Source organism: Castanea sativa, chromosome 5, assembly GCF_040712315.1.
Source record: "Castanea sativa cultivar Marrone di Chiusa Pesio chromosome 5, ASM4071231v1".
NCBI classification, from domain to species: Eukaryota; Viridiplantae; Streptophyta; class Magnoliopsida; order Fagales; family Fagaceae; genus Castanea; species Castanea sativa.
Window position 1 is genome coordinate 77,745,465 of NC_134017.1, and position 20,539 is coordinate 77,766,003.

The window sequence follows — 20,539 nt, forward strand, 5'->3', positions numbered from 1 at the left end:
ATAGATTTTCGTGATATTCGAAGCTTCAATTTGACGATGTTAGCTAAACAAGGATAGAGGTTGATGCAAGGGCAAGAGTCATTGCTGTTTAGATGATTCAAAGCAAATATTTTCCAAGATGTGACTTTTTAGATGCGGTGAATGTACCAAACAGCTCCTACGTTTGGAAAAGTATTTTGGCTGCCCAAGGAATTTTGGAGAGAGGTTATTGCTGGAAGGTTGGAGATGCATCAGCAATTCGGGCTACTAAGGATAGATGGATACCACAGCACCCAACAAACAAGGTGATTCATACTGTTCCAGATGAGGAGTGGGAATGGAGAGTGGCAGAACTAATTGATTGGTCTACCCATACTTGGGATAGTCAACTTATTGAGGAGAAATTTCATTGTGATGATGCAGCTGCTATACTCCGAATTCCACTGAGTCGGAGACACATTCAGGATTCCATTTACTGGATACACAACAGGGAGGGTGAGTATACAGTCAAATCCGGTTACAAAATAGCCAGGCAGATTGTGAGGGAGGAAAACATGTAGGGGGAATGTTCCAATACAAGGATGAGTGACTTGGTGTGGAGCACGCTATGGAGACTTCATATTCCAAACAAACTTAAGATATTTGGTTGGCGAGTTTGTCATGACATATTACCCACACGTGAAAATCTGGCACGAAAAAGAATTATTGAAGACCGGACCTGTGAAATTTGTACAAGAGGAGATGAATCTGCATTACATGTGCTGTGGGAGTGCAGTGTGGCCCAAGATGTGTGGGCAGGAAGTATTAGGAAGCTGCAGAAGGGAATTTGTGAAGTTCGTGAGATTAGACAGTTGGTGGAGAGTATGATACATAAACTAAATTTGGAGGAGCTCGAGCTATTTTTTGTGCAGGCATGGCTTATATGGTCCCAGCGAAATTTGGTGCTACACGGAGGGAAGTTGCAGGATCCAACTCGGCTGGTTCAGAGAGCAGAGGATTTTTTGAAGGAATATAGAGAAGACCAGGTTCAGTAGGTGACTTCTTCGAGCATCCCGAGAATATCAAGGTGGCGACCACCAGTAGCTAACGGCTTCAAACTTAACTTCGATGCTGCTATATTTCAGGATATACCTGCGACGGGGATCGGAGCTGTTATAAGGAATGATTCGGGGGAGGTTATGGCGGCCATCTCTGCAAAAGGCCCAGCGGTGTTTGACAGTGAGGAGGCCGAAGTGCTCGCATGCAGGAAGGCTGTGGAATTTGCAGTGGACTCGGGCTTCTATAGTGTGATTATTGAGGGCGATAACTGCACTGTAATGAACTCCATCCAATCCATGTCCAGGACGCGAGCCAACATCTCTAAACTGGGTCACTTCTATGAAGATATAGGCTGCATTATTTTGGGCCTACAGGAAGTTTCCATTAGTTGTGTGAGTCGGTCAGCGAATACTGTAGTGCATTCTCTAGCTAGACACGCTAGAATTATTGAGGATGAGGTTGCATGGTTGGAGCTGGTATATGGTGTACCCGGCATATATGCCGGGTACAACATATAATTTTCGGTATGATTGGGGGAAATTCCTCCACTTGTACTACAAGTATTGTATGAAGATTCTTAGTTTATTTAAATAAAAGTGAGGCCCACATTCAAAAAAAACAAAAAAAAATTACCCACTTAACGTTGTCATATAATTATTCAATAAGTCATACAATTCCAAATCACTAAAAACACACGTAAATGATTCATTGAATTACCATTCAATGTCTCATTCAAATTAGATTGAAATTGAAACAAAAATTATTTTATCATCTATTTTATGTAACGTGCTTATGGTTTTGATCACATATTTTTATTGGTGAGTCGCTCAATCAACTCATCCAATTTCTTATGAGACCCACCTTATAAGTAGCTAAATTACTTTTTATTTAACAAGGATCAAGAATAAAATTGAAAATTGCAAAAACACGTAAACAAATTACACATAAATTACTTGTAAAAACAAGTTACACATAGAAGCATTTGTGAAACAGAAATAGGAGATACATTTTTTAATTAAAGAGATATAGAGGTTTGATCACATATTTTTATTAGTGAGCCGCTCAATCAGCTCGTCTAATTGCTTACGAGAACCACCTTTCTCCACAGAATGCCACGCCAATTGCCCCAATTCTTGTGCCCTCTCCTTAACCTTCCTTCCCTTTACACCTTCCATCAACTCCTTCACTCTCTCACAAATCACACCCCTTTCAATGGTCGTGATTTTCTCACCTCCAACATCTCTTTGTGGGACCACTAACCCAAAACCCAATCCCATTGTTACGAGTTTAGCATTCAAGGCTTGCTCACTAATATCAAGCATAGGCCAGGTCAAAAGTGGAACCCCATTTGCCAAGCTCTCCAACACTGAGTTCCAACCACAATGACTCAAAAACCCACCTATTGAAGGGTGTGCTAGTATGCTTCGTTGCTCCACCCAATCATATACAACCAACCCTTCTTCTTTCACTCTCTTAGTCCATCCATCTGGTGGAGCCCAAGTCTTTGATCTCACAACCCAAATGAAAGGATGGCCTGCCATCTCCAACCCAAAAGCAATCTCATCCATCTGATCATTTGACAAATGCGTTTGTGTACCAAATGAAACATAAATCACACTGCCTGATTCATTAGATTCAACATACTTATCTAGCCACTTGATGTATGAAGCATCCAATTCTTGATCAAGTTGATCATAGTAGAGAAGTGGTCCCACACAATAAGTTTTGGCTTCATTGAAATAGTTGGATTCAAGTGCTCCAACATATTCACCTTCAATCTCTTCAAAGCTATTAACAATTACAGCCCAACTATTGGCATCCGCTTCTGCAAGCTCCATTGTAAGACACACAGAAGGGTCATTTGGATCAGCATTTAAAAGCATCTCAGGGATGTCACCTTTGTTCAAAGTGAACGGAAATTTCAGCACAGAAAAATCTATAGGATCCAAAAGTGACAAATCCTTAACATCGGGGACATGCAAAGAAGGAGATTTGCAGATAACCATAGCAAACACGCCCATTCCATCAGAGACAATACGTGGAATATCAAATAAATGACCTGACTCAAGTGTCCAACCGAGGAAAAAGTCAGAGATAACACAAATTGAAGGACACCCACCGTCAATCATGTTTCTAAGAACATCCTCAAAAGATTGTTTCATTTTTTTTGTGGGTTCTATAAAGGTAGTAAATAAAGCTATTGAAGGAAGGTCAGCTGTATTCTCACAGCCTTGTGGCAAGTCTGGAACTTTTGGAAATGGGATTATTGACAAAGTGATATTAGGGTGCTTGTTGGTTCTGGAAGAGATGAATGGAGCATTTGATGGGGTGGTGATGATTGTGACTTTTAGGCCACGATTTGAGAGGGCTTTCGATATGTCTAGTAAGGGGATCGTGTGGCCTTGAGCCATGTGAGGAAAAATCACTACATGGTGTACTGGTGATAGAGCAGTGGCCATGACTGAAATCGAAGCTTTGTGGATTGTGAGATTGAAGCATACAGTTCCTTATATGCTTTCTGGGTATATATTATATTATATAATGGGTCAGGCTTTGAAAAGTGAATTCAGAAATATTATTATTATATGGACCTTAGGATTTTAATTAACCGTTGGGTGCAACTCTCTGCAGATTTGCCTATATTGTCGTTTAGTATTAATATATATAACAAGTAATTAACTTCAATAAAATAACATTCGAATAAATAAAAATAAATAAATAATTCCACCGACTCTTTATTTTTTTTAATAAATATATAATTTAATAGTTTTAATAGTTATTAATAAAAATTCATTTTAATCTTGTTTATCCAATATTTATTCATTCACGGCAATATTATATTAAAGGCTGAAAATATACTCAGTTTTTTTTTTTTTTTAGAATCTTTATAAAATGGCTAAATGTAAACAACACTTTTAAATTTTGGAGTATTTAAATTTTACACCAAAAACTTATATTCCATTTGTATTAGTAGCCTTGTCGTAATTTTAATGTCACACTCACTCCATTTTAACCATGTCACTTGGCATTATTTTGTGAGAATAGTTTACCAGGAATTTCTTTCATACCAACATGTGGTGATTCATAAAATCATTCACATATATTAAAGCATATGTGTAATTAAATTATATAAATAAATTACATAATTCATTAAATAAGTTATTGGGCAAATTACAGCTTATCTACTTGTGGTTTGGCCAAAATTTAAGTTGTCCACCTTTAATTTGACATTTAACATTTTACTCACCTGTGATTAGTTCAATTAGAGTTCCGTAACATACATCTGTTTAAAACATGACTAAATATGTAATTTTGCTCTACCTGTATGCCTATCTTCGCCAAAAACACAAAAAATATAAAAATACAAGATCTAATAAGTACTCATTCAGATTTCACATATTGTAATTTGCCGTAAGTTATATAAGTATGACGAGAAATCCTGGTGAATATTTAGTCAATTTGCACATATTGAGTTAAAAGAATTATCTTTTAAACCGATTTTGGAAAAACACAAACTTTGTCCATTAGGTAGCATAAGGACTTATTCAGATTTCACCTTTATTTAAAAGATTTCTTTTATTAAAAACGAAATTGAAAGTAGATTTGTTTTACCAAGTTCTGGAAAATAAGAAGAAAAAACAAAAGAAAAACGGACTTCTTTCAATTAAATTTAAGCAACAAGCCAGGTGGAGGAACATTAGGCATGTGTCATTATAAATGAAGGGTACCGTTGGAGTTGATGAAAAATTTATTTGCTTTTAAATAAGTCAATTTTTTATTATTATAGGACCATCATACCAGGTTAATGACACATCTAGTCATACTAGATTAAGAAAAAATAAAATAAAATTTCATGTGTTGGGTGCATAAGATACTCTCTTCTAGACTAAAAACATTTTTATCAATTTTTATTATAAAAGTCTTACATGCCTCAATGAATGCATGTGATTGGCATAACTTTAATCACATGATAATAAATAAATATAAAAACTATTTTTCTAGTAATTGGTGACATATTAATTAATAGGTTTTATATAATATAATTTATAGTATTTCTAGTATCGGATTATTCGATTTTTATTGTCTCTTAGATAAGTAGTTATAACATTCCACGTACCTATCAAATGTTTTGCAGCTTGATTAGCACATTTTTTTTTTTTAAATGAGATATTCAGGATTTAAATCACCTTACTCCCAATTGTCGATGAGGAAAATAAAAAATTCTTTCAACACACCTAGTTTCTCTAGCAAATAAATACAATCACACGATTCTAAACAGTGTTGTGTTTGTTTCTAAAGATATAACTCTTCACAAAATGGTACAAGAGTGTCTATAATAGATCCCAAGACTTAAGGCCATTTCATCCCTATTTCCTCTCAATTCTAGAGAAACAGTTTGCATGTGATCGCCAACCTCACAAGACTTCAATTTCTCAAGGACCAGAAAAACTTAAACCTAATCTTAAGGTTTGTTTAGTAATTGAGTAAAGTTAAAGCAAATTATCTTGTTCATAAAAAAATAAAAATAAAAACTTGTAACTTGCAAGAATAGGACTCCGGTAAGCATGAACACGTTGAACCTGTGATTGATCACTTCTCGTCAATAAGAGTTATTTTAGAGCATCCACAGCAGTGGAGTTAAAAATTTAGCAATTTAGCTCCACCAAAAGTTACTTTATCTATTTTACCTACACACATGCTGCAGCAGTGAATCTATTTTAGCTTTCAACACAATAAAATAATACAAATATCACAATAAAATAATATATCTACCACAATAAAATAATACATGTCACTACAATAAATACACCACAATAAAAAAAGTAATGTGAATGCAAATTAAAAAATTAATTTTTTTTAGCTCTCATGAACAGTGCACATCTATAAATAGATGTGCACTGTAGCAATGAGCTAAAAAAAATAGATTTAGCTCCACTGCTGCATGCTTCTTTTTAGTGTTTTGGTGGAGCTAAAATAGCTATATAGCTATTTAGCTCCACTGCTGCAAGTGCTCTTAGGCTTTAGATAAATTTATAAAATACCTAAATATATGACTTTATTCAGTTTGTTTATATATATAAGACATGCATGACTTGACAGTTGACAGCTCGACTACGACACCAAGTGTAGCTCAGGCTAATTGAATCTTTAACAAACACAAGTTCAAAAATTAAGTGAGCTTGATACAAACTCGAACCTAGCTTCTGCATCTTTTTATATCGAGGTAGATCATTCAATACTTTGCTTGAATCAATCATAATCCCACACCAAGTGTATGCTAAAATTTGCACTTACAAACATAAAACGAAAATAATAAAGCAACCTTTAAAACTTTTGGGTCAAAATCATAATGACCCATTTGATATCCTAATTTGAATTTTTCAGTCCACAAAGGTTAGGGTGACTAAGTGCCTGTTTGTTTTAGCTTTCCCAACCCAAAAAAGCACTTTTTGAAACCATAAATATAATATGTGCGTTTGATGATGTCTAAAAAGCAACTTTTTAGAAAACGTTGCGTTTTGAAAATGTGAAGAGAATGTGCGTTCTGTCAATGAAGCTGTGAGTAGCATTTTGAAAAAGCCTGTACGCGTTGATAAATCTTACCGTTGGACTCTGTGTGCAGTTACCAAATTGCACTTCACATTTTATTAAAAACTCAAAAGAGATCAGCTAAGGAAATCAACTAAGGAAAAAAAAATCATTGAAAACCCAAGTTCAATTCAGCTAAGGAAATCCGCTAAAGAAATCACCATATTGGCCTTCACATTTTATTGAAACCCAAGTTCAATTCAATAACAAATTTCCAAATCCAAACACAAAAGAATCTTTAACAAATTCCCAAATTAGCTAAGGAAAAAAAAAAAAAATCAATCCCTTGCAGTAATAGTTTGAACTTCGTCTCTATGGGCGATTATACGAACCAGAGTAGCGACAACGAAGTCAAAGCCAACGGAAGAGAGATTGTGAGACAAGAGTAAAGGCATGTCAATTGTTGAACTTCGTCTCTACGCCGCAAAAGCGGGATTCCTTGTCCCCTGACCTTTCACCTAGCGGCATTTTCTTTGGGTTTCTCAGTCTCCGTCAAAGCAAGATTCTTTGATGAAGTATTGCAGAAGAAGTGGTAAGAGAAAAGAGAGAAAGGAAGAAGAAAAATAATAAAAAAGAAAGAACTCTGTGGAATGAAACTGGAATGTTCTAGAGGAAGTAAGGAAAAAAGAGGAAAAAAAAGAAAAGAGAGAAGAAGGGTACATGTGTGGAGGGGAAAAAAAGACGGGGGGAAAAAGAGAGAGACGGGTACGTGTGTGACGGAGAAAAAAAGAGGGGGAAAAAAAGAAAAAGGAAATATGGATGGAAAAAAAAGTAAAGAAATTAGAAGAAAATAAAATAAAGAATGAGAAATGTTATCACAATATTTTTACAATACTTTCTCAATAAATCTTAAGTAGTAGGTTATTATTAGTTAATATTGGTGAAAAAAAAATATTTTTTTTTAGAAACTTTGAAAGTACTTTTTAGAATAATTTTTTAAAAAGTATTTTCACAATACTTTCACAATACTTTATATGTATATTGTCATTTTTGATAATTTACCACTCAAACCCTCACTTTTATAAGTGCTAACCAAACATTCAGCTTTTTCAAAGAACATTTTTTAATAGCTTTTACCAAATATTCAACTTTAAAAAAAAATACTTTTTTATACCGCACTTTTTAAAAACCCTACTTTTTCAAAAATCTCAGTTTTAAAAAGCTGAACCAAACTCACCCTAAATTGCTCCTTTCGTTGATTGAGTGGAGGAGAAATTTTCACTTAATGATTATTATTTTAGTAACCTTTATTTATTTCGGGTATTATTATTTTAGTAACTTTTATTTATTTCGGGTATTGTATGAAGGGATTCAAATTTCTCTCTAGGGACTTCAAGCTGCAAGTCATTTAATTGTGAGCAAATTCTTAAGTTTTTAACTCCCTAAGGCAATAATGCCTAGTAGCTCGATACCATAACTTAATCTTAAAAAGAGAATACCACCGAGTATGACTTAGTAGTAGAAAATACTTATAATCCATCATATCTATCAATTCAGGAGTTATGAATTTGAGTAGTTGTAAGTCTCACTATAACTTAAACCATCCCATACTACATGTAGAATTTAAATGAGGGGAGACTATCCCATATAGTAATAAATAATTTTAAAGAGGGAAGTTGTCATAAGTTCTAAACATGGCACCACCCCAAGGCATGAGTCATATTTTTAAAGTGCAGACTCGTCCAAAATGCAATCAATGGGCAAAAACGTTAACCACAAGTGGTATGACGTAGGAATGATTTTCATGTGTTAAAGATTTTTTTTTTTTTTTTTTGAGAAACGATGTGTTAAAGAATGATAGTGACTTTTTAGCTCAATGTAAACCTTGTTAGTCATGTATTTTCTTGTTAGCTGTGACATTTGCATAAATTATTTGGTTACACTGCACATATAAGTATGCTATAATTTTTTTTTTCTTCAAAAGTTCGAGAATAAAAAATTAATTCTTTCACTAGTTTAGGGGGAGAAATGAATAGATTTCCGGGCATTACTGAGTTCTCTGTAGATCTCTTTTAAAATTTCAAGATTGTAAAGATATTTTATTTTTGAGAAGTCTTGTTTAGACAATTCTGAAGGATAGAAAAGATAACTTTTTAAAATTAAGAAAAAACAATGTGTAGTAAATTGAATATGGAACTTCTGATTTTAAAATGTGTAGTAAATTTTCAATATTTTGTTAAAATACAAATATCATACAACAAAATGAGTATTATCAATAGCTCTTAAAAAACATAAAAAAAAATATTTCAAATTAATTTTCAAAGTATCCACACATCACTCGGGAAACTATCTAGTTCATAATATTAGTGTAAAATATATTATTTATATATTAATAAATTATAAATAATAATTTGATCTTTTATAAACTTATTACAAACTTACACCGTCCAATCTCAACCCTATATAAATATAGTTTAAACATCTTTACATGTTTTGGGATACTTTAAACATCATTACACGGATATATTTTAATCACTTGATTACAAAAATGTAAAAATTAATGTTAAAAAATGATGAAAATTTCAGGAAGCTTTTAACACGGGGATATAGCAATCAATCACATAGTTTAAGGATTGAAAATTGAAATTTAAAATTTATATATATAGTTCAAGAAAAGAATATAAAATCCACCTTTTTCTTTTTAATTTCATTCTCTTTCTTATATTATTTTTTAATGACAAATTTCTGCAAGTCTAAATAATTAATAGATCTACGTATTTATACACTGAATGCTCTATCAAAATTTACAAAACCAAATCAAATCCCATTTTTATATATCCTATTATGAATAATTCTTGATTAAGATGATAATAAAAATCACTCATTAAAAATTTGGCCAAGTGACATGAGAGAGAAACAGAGATTATTGCCTTATTCTTTTCTAGGTGATGACAGGGGCGCATTGAAAATTTGAAAAGAGAGATCATCCAATAAGAAGGGTTTCAATTTTTTCAAATGAACGATTTGAAGACCTATTGATTCTAACAACTGATTGCAGAGTTGATCATTCGGACCTTTCAATTCATAGATGTGGATCTTGGACCTATGAATGGGGATATTCCCGAAACTCACAAAGAAAAAAGGAAGTGAGTTAGACAAAAAGAGAAGAAACTTGGACAAAAAAAGAAGTAACTTGGACAAAAAGAAAGGAAGTGACTTAGACAAATCTTTTTTGTCAATAACCTCAGACCAATCAATCGAATATTGATTAATACCATAATTAAACATGGCCGATACTAATTTAACAAAGTAGTCAATTGCATAAGACCAGCTCCTACAAATGTGCTTGACAGATTCTTTGTCTCCCTCTTGTGAAAGTAGTATGCCTAGGCATTCAAGCAAAGCTTGGAACCTAGCTATAAAAGAAGTAACGACGGAATATCTTGACTTCTCAGGTCCCAAGTATATGAATATCAACGTGCATGCATCTTGAGAAATTTATGGAAATTAATGGAGGTTTGTGCTTAAAATCTGCTAGCATATTGAATAAAAAAAACCCATAACTCAGAAATAGAACCTGATATATTTTCATCTTGAGAAATGTTAAGAGACGCACAAAGGGCAAAAGCTTAGAAGCTATTTTTAGAAATATTTTATAATAAAATGATATAATAATTTTTGTATAACTTTTTTTATTTCTAATGAAATTTTTGTTAAAATTTTCATAATAGGACTTTTTAACTGTTACCCTAAAAGCAGTGACTAATACGATCCTTAAAAATATGGTACAACATGAATCCGTTGACTTTTTCCATGTCTCATTACCAAGTTGAGTCAGGTGACATAAGTATCTACAAAAGTGCCATGCCTAGCCTAGGTATTTGGGGGCAAAGCGTGAATACCTACAATAAATGCAGAGGGCAAAAGAGATATGTCCAAAGAAGTAACCACGACATATCTTGACTTCTCATTTCCCAAGTATATGAAAGTGTATCTTGAGAAATCAATGGAAATGGAAGTTTGTGCTTAAAATATACTAGCATGCAATTGAATAAAAAAACCCATAACAGTAATCACAGAAACAAAACTGATTCTGTATATTTTAACATTTTATTAAGAACAGAACACGAGAGGATAATACTATGAATCATTATTCTCTTTCACATCGTAAAAATCCCATAATCTTTTACATAAGACTCACACACCATTTTATTTTATATTTTTTTTTAACGATGATTAAGATATGAAGGGTATACAAACTAGTTCCACAAAAAAGAAAAGAAAAAAAGAAGGGTATAAAACCTAGAGCGTAGGGGCTAAATCCTTATGCTTAATTTGGAATTTGCATGCTTATGGTATTCTCTCATGCTTGCACATAACCCTTCTCTTTTTTTTTTTTTTTAAGGAATTCAGAAGTGAGAAGTGTCTTGGTTCCTATGGTACCAAGCTCCACTGGTCATGAATAGGAGAACAAATTTGTATCAAGTAATCAAGAAGAACTCCTAATGGAAATTGAACTTAGGATATTTGGGTTTACAGTTCATCTCAAGCCTTTAAAAACTAGATTACAACCTGACAAGAACATAAAAGCTTTTTTTTTTTAGAATCAAACTCACGATGGGAACATAAAAACTAAAATAAATAGTTTCTTTAATTTTCTCCCCAGCTATAATATAAAGATAAATCATAACCCATGTTAGCCATAAATACAAAGATGCATAACCTACATCCGCCAAAAAAATAATAATAAATAAAATAATTAAATTTATAATTTCTTGAACAAGGGAACAAATTTGTATCAAGTAATTAAGAGGAACTCTTATAGGGAATTGAACATAGGATATTTGGGTTTACCGTTCATCTCAAGCATTTAACGGCTAGACTACACCTTGACCGGTCCATAAAAATTAAAATAAATAGTTTTTTTAATTCTCTCCCTAGCTATAATATAAAGATAAAGCATAACCCATGTTAGCAATAAATAAAAAGATGCATAACTTACATCAGCCAAAAAAATAATAATAAAAAAATAATTAAATCTATAATTTCTTGAACATGGGAACAAATTTGTATCAAGTAATCAAGGGGAACTCCTAATGCGAATTGAACTTAGGATATTTGGGTCCACAGTTCATCCCAAGCCTTTAACTACTAGATTGCACCTTGACGGCTCAAAAAAAAATCAAAATAAACAGTTTCTTTAATTCTCTCCCAAGCCATAATATAAAGATAAAGCATAAGCCATGTTAGCTGTAAATAAAAAAAATGCAAAACCTACATCAGCCAAAAAAACAATAGTAAATAAAATAATTAAATTTATAATTTCTTGAACATGGGAACAAATTTGTATCAAGTAATCAAATGGAACTCTCAATGGGAATTAAACTCAGGATATTTGGGTTTACAGTTTATCTCAAGCCTTTAACTACTAGATTAAACCCAGGCGGGTCCATAAAAACTAAAATAAATGGTTTCTCTAATTCTCACCCCAGCTGTAATATAAAGATAAAGTAGAACCCATGTTAGCCATAAATAAAAAGATGCATACCCTACATCTGCCCAAAAAAAAAATAACAAACAAAATAATTAAATTTATAATTTCTTCAACGTGGGAACAAATTTGTATCAACTAATCAAAGGGAACTCTTAATGGGAATTGAACTTAGGATATTTGGGTTTACAGTTTATCTCAAGCCTTTAACTACTAGATTATACCCAGACGGGGTCATAAAAATTAAAATAAACAGTTTCTTTATTTCTCTCCCCAGCTATAATATAAAGATAAAGCATAACCCATGTTAGCCGTAAATAAAAATATGCAAAACCTACATCAGCCAAAAAAATAATAGTAAATAAAATAATTAAATTTATAATTTCTTGAACATGAGAACAAATTTGTATCAAGTAATCAAAGGGAACTCTTAATGCGATTTGAACTTAGGATATTTGGGTTTACAGCTCATCTCAAGCCTTTAACTACTAAATTACACCCTGATGGGGCCATAAATATTAAAACCAACAGTTTCTTCAATTCTCTCCCCAGCTATAACATAAAGATAAAGCACAACCCATGTTAGGCATAAATAAAAAGATGCATAAGCTACATCAGCCAAAAAAATAGTAATAAATAAAATAATTGAATTTATAATTTCTTCAACATGGGAACAAATTTGTATCAAGTAATCAAAGGGAACTATTAATGGGAATTGGACTTAGGATATTTGGGTTTACAGTTCATCTCAAGCCTTTAACTACTAGATTACACCTTGACGGGGACATAAAAATTAAAACCAACAGTTTCTTTAATTCTCTCCCCAGCTATAACCTAAAGATAAAGCATAACCCATGTTAGGCATAAATAAAAAGATGCATAACCTATATCAGCCAAAAAAATAGTAATAAATAAAATAATTAAATTTATAATTTCTTGAACATGGGAACAAATTTGTATCAAGTAATCAAAGGGACCTCTTAATGGGAATTGAACTTACGATATTTGGGTTTACAGTTCATCTCAAGTCTTTAACTACTAGATTACACCCTGACGGGTCCAAAAAAACTAAAATTAATAGTTTCTTTAATTCTCTCCCCAGCTATGGTATAAAGATAAAGCATAACCCGTGTTAGCCATAAATAAAAAGATGCAGAACCTACATCAGCCAAAAAATTAATAATAAATAAAATAGTTAAATTTATAATTTCTTGAACATGGGAACAATTTTGTATCAAGTAATCAAGGGGAACTCTTAATGGGAATTGAACTTAGGATATTTGCGTTTACAGTACATCTCAAGCCTTTAACTACTAGATAACACCTTAACGGCTCAACAAAAATCAAAATAAACAGTTTCTTTAATTCTCTCCCCAGCCATAATTTAAAGATAAAGCATAAGCCATGCTAGCCGTAAATAAAAAGATGCAAAACCTACATCAGCCAAAAAAATAATAGTAAATAAAATAATTAAATTTAAAATTTCTTGAACATGGGAACAAATTTGCATCAAGTAATCAAAGGGAACTCTTAATGGGAATTGAATTTTCGGTTTTTGTGTTTACGGTTCATCTCAAGTCTTTAACTACTGGATTACACCTTGACAGGTCCATAAAAATTAAAATAAATAGTTTCTTTAATTTTCTCCCCTGCTATAATATAAAGATAAAGCATAACCGATGTTAGCCATAAATAAAAAGATGCATAACCTACATCACCCAAAAAAATAATAATAAATGAAATAATTAAATTTATAATTTCTTGAACTTGGGAAAAAATTTGTATCAAGTAATCAAGGGGAATTCTTAATGGGAATTGAACTTAGGATATTTTGGTTTACAGTTCATCTCAAGCCTTTAACTACTAAATTACACCTTGACGGGGCCAAAAAAACTAAAATAAATAGTTTGTCCCCACCTATAGTATAAAGATAAAACATAACCCATGTTAGCCATAAATAAAAAGATGCAGAACCTACATCAGCCAAAAAAATAATAATAAATAAAAATAATTAAATTTATAATTTCATGAACATAGGGACAAATTTGCATCAAGTAATCATGGGGAACTCTTAATGGGAATTGAACTTAGGATATTTGCGTTTACAGTTCATCTCAAGCCTTTAACTGCTAGATTACACCTTGACGGCTCAATAAAAATTAAAATAAATAGTTTCTTTAATTCTCTCCCCAGCCATAATATAAAGATAAAGCATAGGCCTTGTTAGCCGTAAATAAAAAGATACAAAACCTACATCAGCCAAAATAATAATAGTAAATAAAATAATTAAATTTAAAATTTCTTAAACATGGGAACAAATTTGCATCAAGTAAGCAAAGGGAACTCTTAATGGGAATTGAATTTTGGGTATTTGGGTTTACGGTTCATCTCAAGCCTTTAACTACTGGATTATACCTTGACAGGTCCATAAAAATTAAAACAAATAGTTTCTTTAATTTTCTCCCCTGCTATAATATAAAGATAAAGCATAAGCGATGTTAGCCATAAATAAAAAGATGCATAACCTACATCACCCAAAAAAATAATAATAAATGAAATAATTAAATTTATAATTTCTTGAACTTGGGAACAAATTTATATAAAGTAATCAAGGGGAATTCTTAATGGGAATTGAACTTAGGATATTTTGGTTTACAATTCATCTAAAGCCTTTAACTACTAAATTACACCCTGACCGGGCCAAAAAAACTAAAATAAATTGTTTCTTTAATTCTGTCCCTAGCTATAGTATAAAGATAAAGCATAACCCATGTTAGCCATAAATAAAAAGATGCAGAACCTACATCAGCCAAAAAAAAAATAATAAATAAAATAATTAAATTTATAATTTCTTGAACATGGGAACAAATTTGCATCAAGTAATCATGGGGAACTCTTAATGGGAATTGAACTGAGGATATTTGCGTTTACAGTTCATCTCAAGCCTTTAACTGCTAGATTACACCTTGACGGCTCAATAAAAATTAAAATAAATAGTTTCTTTAATTCTCTCCCCAGCCATAATATAAAGATAAAGCATAGGCCATGTTAGCCGTAAATAAAAAGATGCAAAACCTACATTAGCCAAAAAAATAATAGTAAATAAAATAATTAAAGTTATAATTTTTTGAACATTTGAACAAATTTGTATCTAGTAATCAAAGGGAAGTCTTAATGGGAATTGAACGTAGGTTATTTGGGTTTACAGTTCATCTCAAGCATTTAACTACTAGATTTCACCCTGACGGGTCCATAAAAACTAAAATAAAGAGTTTCTTTAATTCTCTCCCCTGCTATAATCTAAAGATAAAGCATAACTCATGTTAGCTATAAATAAGGAGATGCATAACCTACATCAGCCAAAAAAATAATAATAAATGAAATAATTAAATTTATAATTTCTTGAACTTGGGCACAAATTTGTATCAAGTAATCAAGAGGAATTCTTAATGGGAATTGAACTTAGGATATTTGGGTTTACAGTTCATCTCAAGCCTTTAACTACTAGATTACACCCTGACGGGTCCATAAAAATTAAATTTAATAGTTTCTTTAATTCTCTCCCCAGCTATAATATAAAGATAATGCTTAACTCATGTTAGCCATAAATAAAAAATGCATAACCTACTTTAGCCAAAAAAATAATAGTAACTAAAATAATTAAATTTATAATTTTTGAACATGGGAACAAATTCGTATCAAGTAATCAAAGGGAACTCTTAATGGGAATTGAACTTAGGATATTTTTGTTTACGGTTCATCTCAAGCCTTTGACTACTAGATTACACCCTGACGGGTCCATAAAAATTAAAATAAATAGTTTCTTTAATTCTATCCCCATCTATAATATAAAGATAAAGCATAACCCATGTTAGCCATAGAATAAAAAATGCATAACCTACATCAGCCAAAAAAATAAGAATAAATAAAATAATTAAATTTATAATTTACATGGGAACAAATTAGTGTCAAGTAATCAAAGGGAACTCTTAATGAGAATTGGATTGGGGATATTTGGGTTTACAGTTCATCTCAAGCCTTTAACTACTAGATTACACCCTAACGGGTCCATAAAAATTAAAATAAATAGTTTCATTTAATTCTCTCCCAGTGATAATATAATGATAAAACATAGCCCATTTTAGCCATAGAATAAAAGATGCATAACCTATATTGGCCAAAAAAATAATAATAACTAAAATAATTAAATTTGCAATTTCTTTAACATGGGAACAAATTTGTATCAAGTAATCAAAGGGAACTCTTAATGGGAATTGAACTTAGGATATTTGGGTTTACAGTTCATCTCAAGCCTTTAACTACTAGACTACACCCTGAGGGGTCCATAAAAATTGAAATAAACAGTTTCTTTAATAATCTTCCAGCTATAATATAAAGATAAAGCATAACCCATGTTAGCCATAAATAAAAAGGTGCATAACCTACATCAGCCAAAAATATAATTATAGGTAAAATAATTAAATTTATAATTTATTATTAGTTTATGTATTTATAATAAATGGTTGTTTGTCATGGTATCAGTAAATGATCCTAAGTTTGAAATATGTCTCCTCTTTAACTTAAATACCTTGTAACCATATGAATATGCTTAACTACCTTGTAACTTCATGCATATGCATGGATATATTTAAAAGATGCACATTAAGATGCATAGTATAATCCTTACTTATATAATTTAAATTTTATTGATAGTCATTCTTATATATATATTTATTAACTCTTTAAAAAATCATGTAAGAATGTTATTAGGTAAAAAATGTGAACTGTCAATTAATTCTAGACGCTTTAGTTTTTGTACACAATAACTCACTTCAATGGATATTTATGATATGGTCTCACATTTGCTTTCAAAATTAAGAAATAAAACCCTCTTTAAAAATAAATAATTTAGGACACATAACGCAAAATTGGACTTCAATTGTAGAATCTAATTAGATTTTCTCTAATATATATATAGATAGATAGATAGATAGATTTATGGCTTATAAATTTGAATTATTTTTAGTTATACAAAAAAAAGGCTCATAAATATAAAATAATTCAAAATCTCTCTTCCTCTAATTTTATATATAGTGTTAGATATATAATTATTTTTTTTATGATTTATTTATATTGGAATTTTCTACGCTAAATAAACTCATTTAGCACAAAAAAAAAAATTGATTGGATGGGACATATATATATATATATATATATATATATATATATATATATATATAGATGACTTATGAAATTTTATTGTTTTTAGTTCTATAAAACAAAAATGCTCATAAATATAAAACCATTCAAAAATTATGTTTTTTATGGTTTACTTATATTGGACTCTTTGTTTTTTACATTAAATTAATTCATTTGGCACAAAAATTTAGAAACTTAGATCAAATGGGACACATGACACAAAATTAAACTCTAATTAAAATTCAATTTTTACATTGAAATAACTCACTTGGCACAAAAATTTGAAAACTTAGATTAAATAGGACACGTGACGCAAAATTAGACTCTAATTGAATTCCAATTTGAAATCTAATTAAATTTTCTCTTAGTTTTACTTTTTATTATATATATAAATATATAGCTTACATTTAATGTTAAAAAGTTGAATTTTTTTTTTTTTAAGTGAATGATGGACTATTCGAATTTTTTTTTTTTGAGTAAAAAAAAACATTTATATAAATATCTATGTCAGAAATACTAACAAATGCGACTTCACCTATTGTCCGTATATTAAATATTTAATGATTATATAGATGTCTCTATCTGAAACAGTTTTGCTTTTACTTTCGTTCCAAATTGAAATTCTAACTCTGCCGCTGATGGGTAGGAAATTACTTCACCAACCATGAATGATGCTTCCACATCACATTCACCGTGAGGCAAACACGTGCAGATCTTTAGGTAAAGAAGGGCAAAGATCAAACCAAACGAGTTATTGAGGAGTCCAAGTGCCCTTATTTTGTTTATGAGTGTCTTGTATGGGATCAAAAAGGGCTGTAATTAAATTCATATTTCCTCATTATCTTAAGAAAGTGATAGTTTGTAGCTGGGGAAGTGGAGAGCCATTAATTTTTTTTGGTTGCAGCCAAATGGTAGTTTTATCGACGATAAGATTTTTGTTTAATGGTATTGACTAATTTCTTCTATTAAGAGGACCATGACCCAAATCCCATCTCCTCATTTACTATAACAATTGAATTAAAAAGAAAATTAAAGAAGAAGATTACACCTTTTCAAAGGATTATATATACATATGTATGCTTCAAATCCCATGAAGGCACGAACCACATGGACATAATTTAGTTATAATTAAAAGATAACCACAAAACCCAATGATAATTATATATGATTAACATCAAAAGTAAATGATTGATTAAATTACCCTATTAACGTGGTCATATGATTATTCAATAAGTCATACAATTCCAAATCAATAGAAACACATGTAAATGATTCATTGAATTACCATTCAATGTCTCATCCAAATCATATTGAAATTGAAACAAAAATTATTTTATCATCTATTTTATGTAACATGCTTGTGGTTTTGATCACATATTTTTATTGGTGAGTCGCTCAATCAGCTCATCCAATTTCTTACGAGACCCACCTTCTTCCATAGCATGCCATGCCAATTGCCCCAATTCTTGTGCCCTCTCCTTAACCTTCCTCCCCTTTGCACCTCCCATCAACTCCTTTACTCTCTCACAAATTACACCCCTATCAACGGTCATGATTTTCTCACCTCCAACATCTCTTTGTGGAACCACTAGCCCTGCTCCCAATCCCATTGTTACAAGTTTAGCATTTAAGGATTGCTCACTAATATCAAGCATAGGCCAAGTCAAAAAGTGGAACCCCATTTGCCAAGCTCTCCAACACTGAGTTCCAACCACAATGACTTAAAAACCCATCTATTGAAGGGTGTGCTAGTATGCTTCGCTGCTCCACCCAATCATATACAACCAACCCCTCTTCCTTCACTCTCTCATTCCATCCATTTGGTGGATACCAAGTCTTTGATCTCAAAACCCAAATGAATGGATGGCCTGCCATGTCCAAACCAAAAGCAATCTCATCCATTTGATCATTTGACAAATGTGATTGTGTACCGAATGAAACATAAATCACACTGCCTGATTCATTAGATTCAATATAATTATCTAGCCACTTGATGTATGAAGCATTCAATTCTTGATCTAGTTGATCATAGAGGAGAAGTGGTCCCACAGGACCCACACAATAAGTTTTGGCTTCATTGAAATAGTTGGATATAAGTGCTCCAACATATTCACCTTTAATCTCTTCAAAGCTATTAACAATTACACCCCAACTATTGACATCCACTTCTGCAAGCTCCATTGTAAGACACACAAAAGGGTCATTTGGATCAGCATTTAAAAGCACATCAGGGATGTCACCTTTATTCAAAACAAATGGAATTTTCATCTTCAAAAACTCTATAGGATCCAAAAGTGACAAATCCTTAACACTTGGTACATGCAAAGAAGAAGATTTGCAAATAACCATAGAAAACATGCCCATTTTATGAGAGACAATTCGTGGAATATCAAATAAATGACATGACTCAAGTGTCGAAAAGGATATAAATGAAATTTAAGGGCCATATTTAATTTTCCTTATTACTATTAATTTGTTGCTGTCATTTTCTTTCAAATTAAATTACTGAAATATTTTTTTACACTTGTATTGTATGTATAGGATCAACCGATTGCTTTTCGAACAGATTGCATGAATAATTTTTTTTTTTTTTTTACATTGTATATCCCATTTGAATAAGCAATTGATTTTCTGCAGATATATTTAAAGGTGGAATGGTATTGTGTTAGTAATTCACCATTGAGTTAGAAATCATGTCTTTTTAGGTTAGTAACTAGCCATTTTTCAAAACAAACCTTTTAGGTTGCTAAGAAATAAGAATGGAAATATTTATGAAGCAATTTAAGGAGTTTCTAGTGGATAATTATTATGAAATCAGATTATGGAGATTACAGTGTAGATTTAAGTTTCTTTATTATAGATTGGTAACACATGACAAAAATATTGACACATGCCAATAGTTGTTTACCATGTGATGTGACAATATTGACCTGAACCAATAGTTGTCTATCACATGGCATTGGAGGTGTGTCAATGTCTCTTGCATTATCAAAGAAACATGTGTCACCATTTTGTGCATACACCAGATGTAGGGATTCAATTTTTATAATAGGGCTAGCATTATTCTTATGCATCGCACAATTTTGGTTTAAACTTTTAGAATAATTTTATTAAAAAAATAATAAAAAATAACCACTTAAGTTTAGATCATATAAATTATATATAAAATATTGTTCTTTGGATTCAAATAATTACACAACTTATTTATATAAAAAAAGTTCTTGAATTTAATAATTAAAAATCTAAGGAAACTTAACCAGAGGTTTTTCATTTGCCAGAATATTTGTACCACATCTAAAATGT

The 20,539-nt window shown here is 31.3% G+C and overlaps 2 protein-coding genes and 1 pseudogene across 2 annotated transcripts; 1 reads left to right on the forward strand and 2 right to left on the reverse strand.

Moving 5' to 3' along the window:
* The first annotated feature begins 560 nt into the window (after positions 1–560).
* Positions 561–1,535, forward strand: LOC142635854 (uncharacterized). The gene is made up of 2 exons (XM_075809920.1): positions 561–1,004; positions 1,104–1,535. Exons 1-2 carry the CDS (start codon positions 561–563, stop codon positions 1,533–1,535), a joined length of 876 nt encoding a protein of 291 aa, XP_075666035.1.
* Positions 1,536–2,054: 519 nt separating this feature from the next.
* On the reverse strand, positions 2,055–3,476 carry LOC142633923 (UDP-glycosyltransferase 90A1-like). The gene has a single exon (XM_075808183.1). It carries the CDS (start codon positions 3,474–3,476, stop codon positions 2,055–2,057), a length of 1,422 nt encoding a protein of 473 aa, XP_075664298.1.
* A 15,130-nt stretch (positions 3,477–18,606) lies between these two features.
* On the reverse strand, positions 18,607–19,663 carry LOC142635855 (UDP-glycosyltransferase 90A1-like; annotated as a pseudogene).
* Positions 19,664–20,539: the final 876 nt, after the last annotated feature.

Bases quoted from the DNA above. Each gene is read 5' to 3' on its own strand.
- LOC142635854 (XM_075809920.1), top strand. From the start codon at position 561: ATGAGTGACTTGGTGTGGAGCACGCTATGGAGACTTCATATTCCAAAC. The intron at 1,005-1,103 runs GTTCAGTAGGTG...GCTATATTTCAG, and splicing joins AGGAATATAGAGAAGACCAG to GATATACCTGCGACGGGGAT.
- LOC142633923 (XM_075808183.1), bottom strand. From the start codon at position 3,476: ATGGCCACTGCTCTATCACCAGTACACCATGTAGTGATTTTTCCTCAC.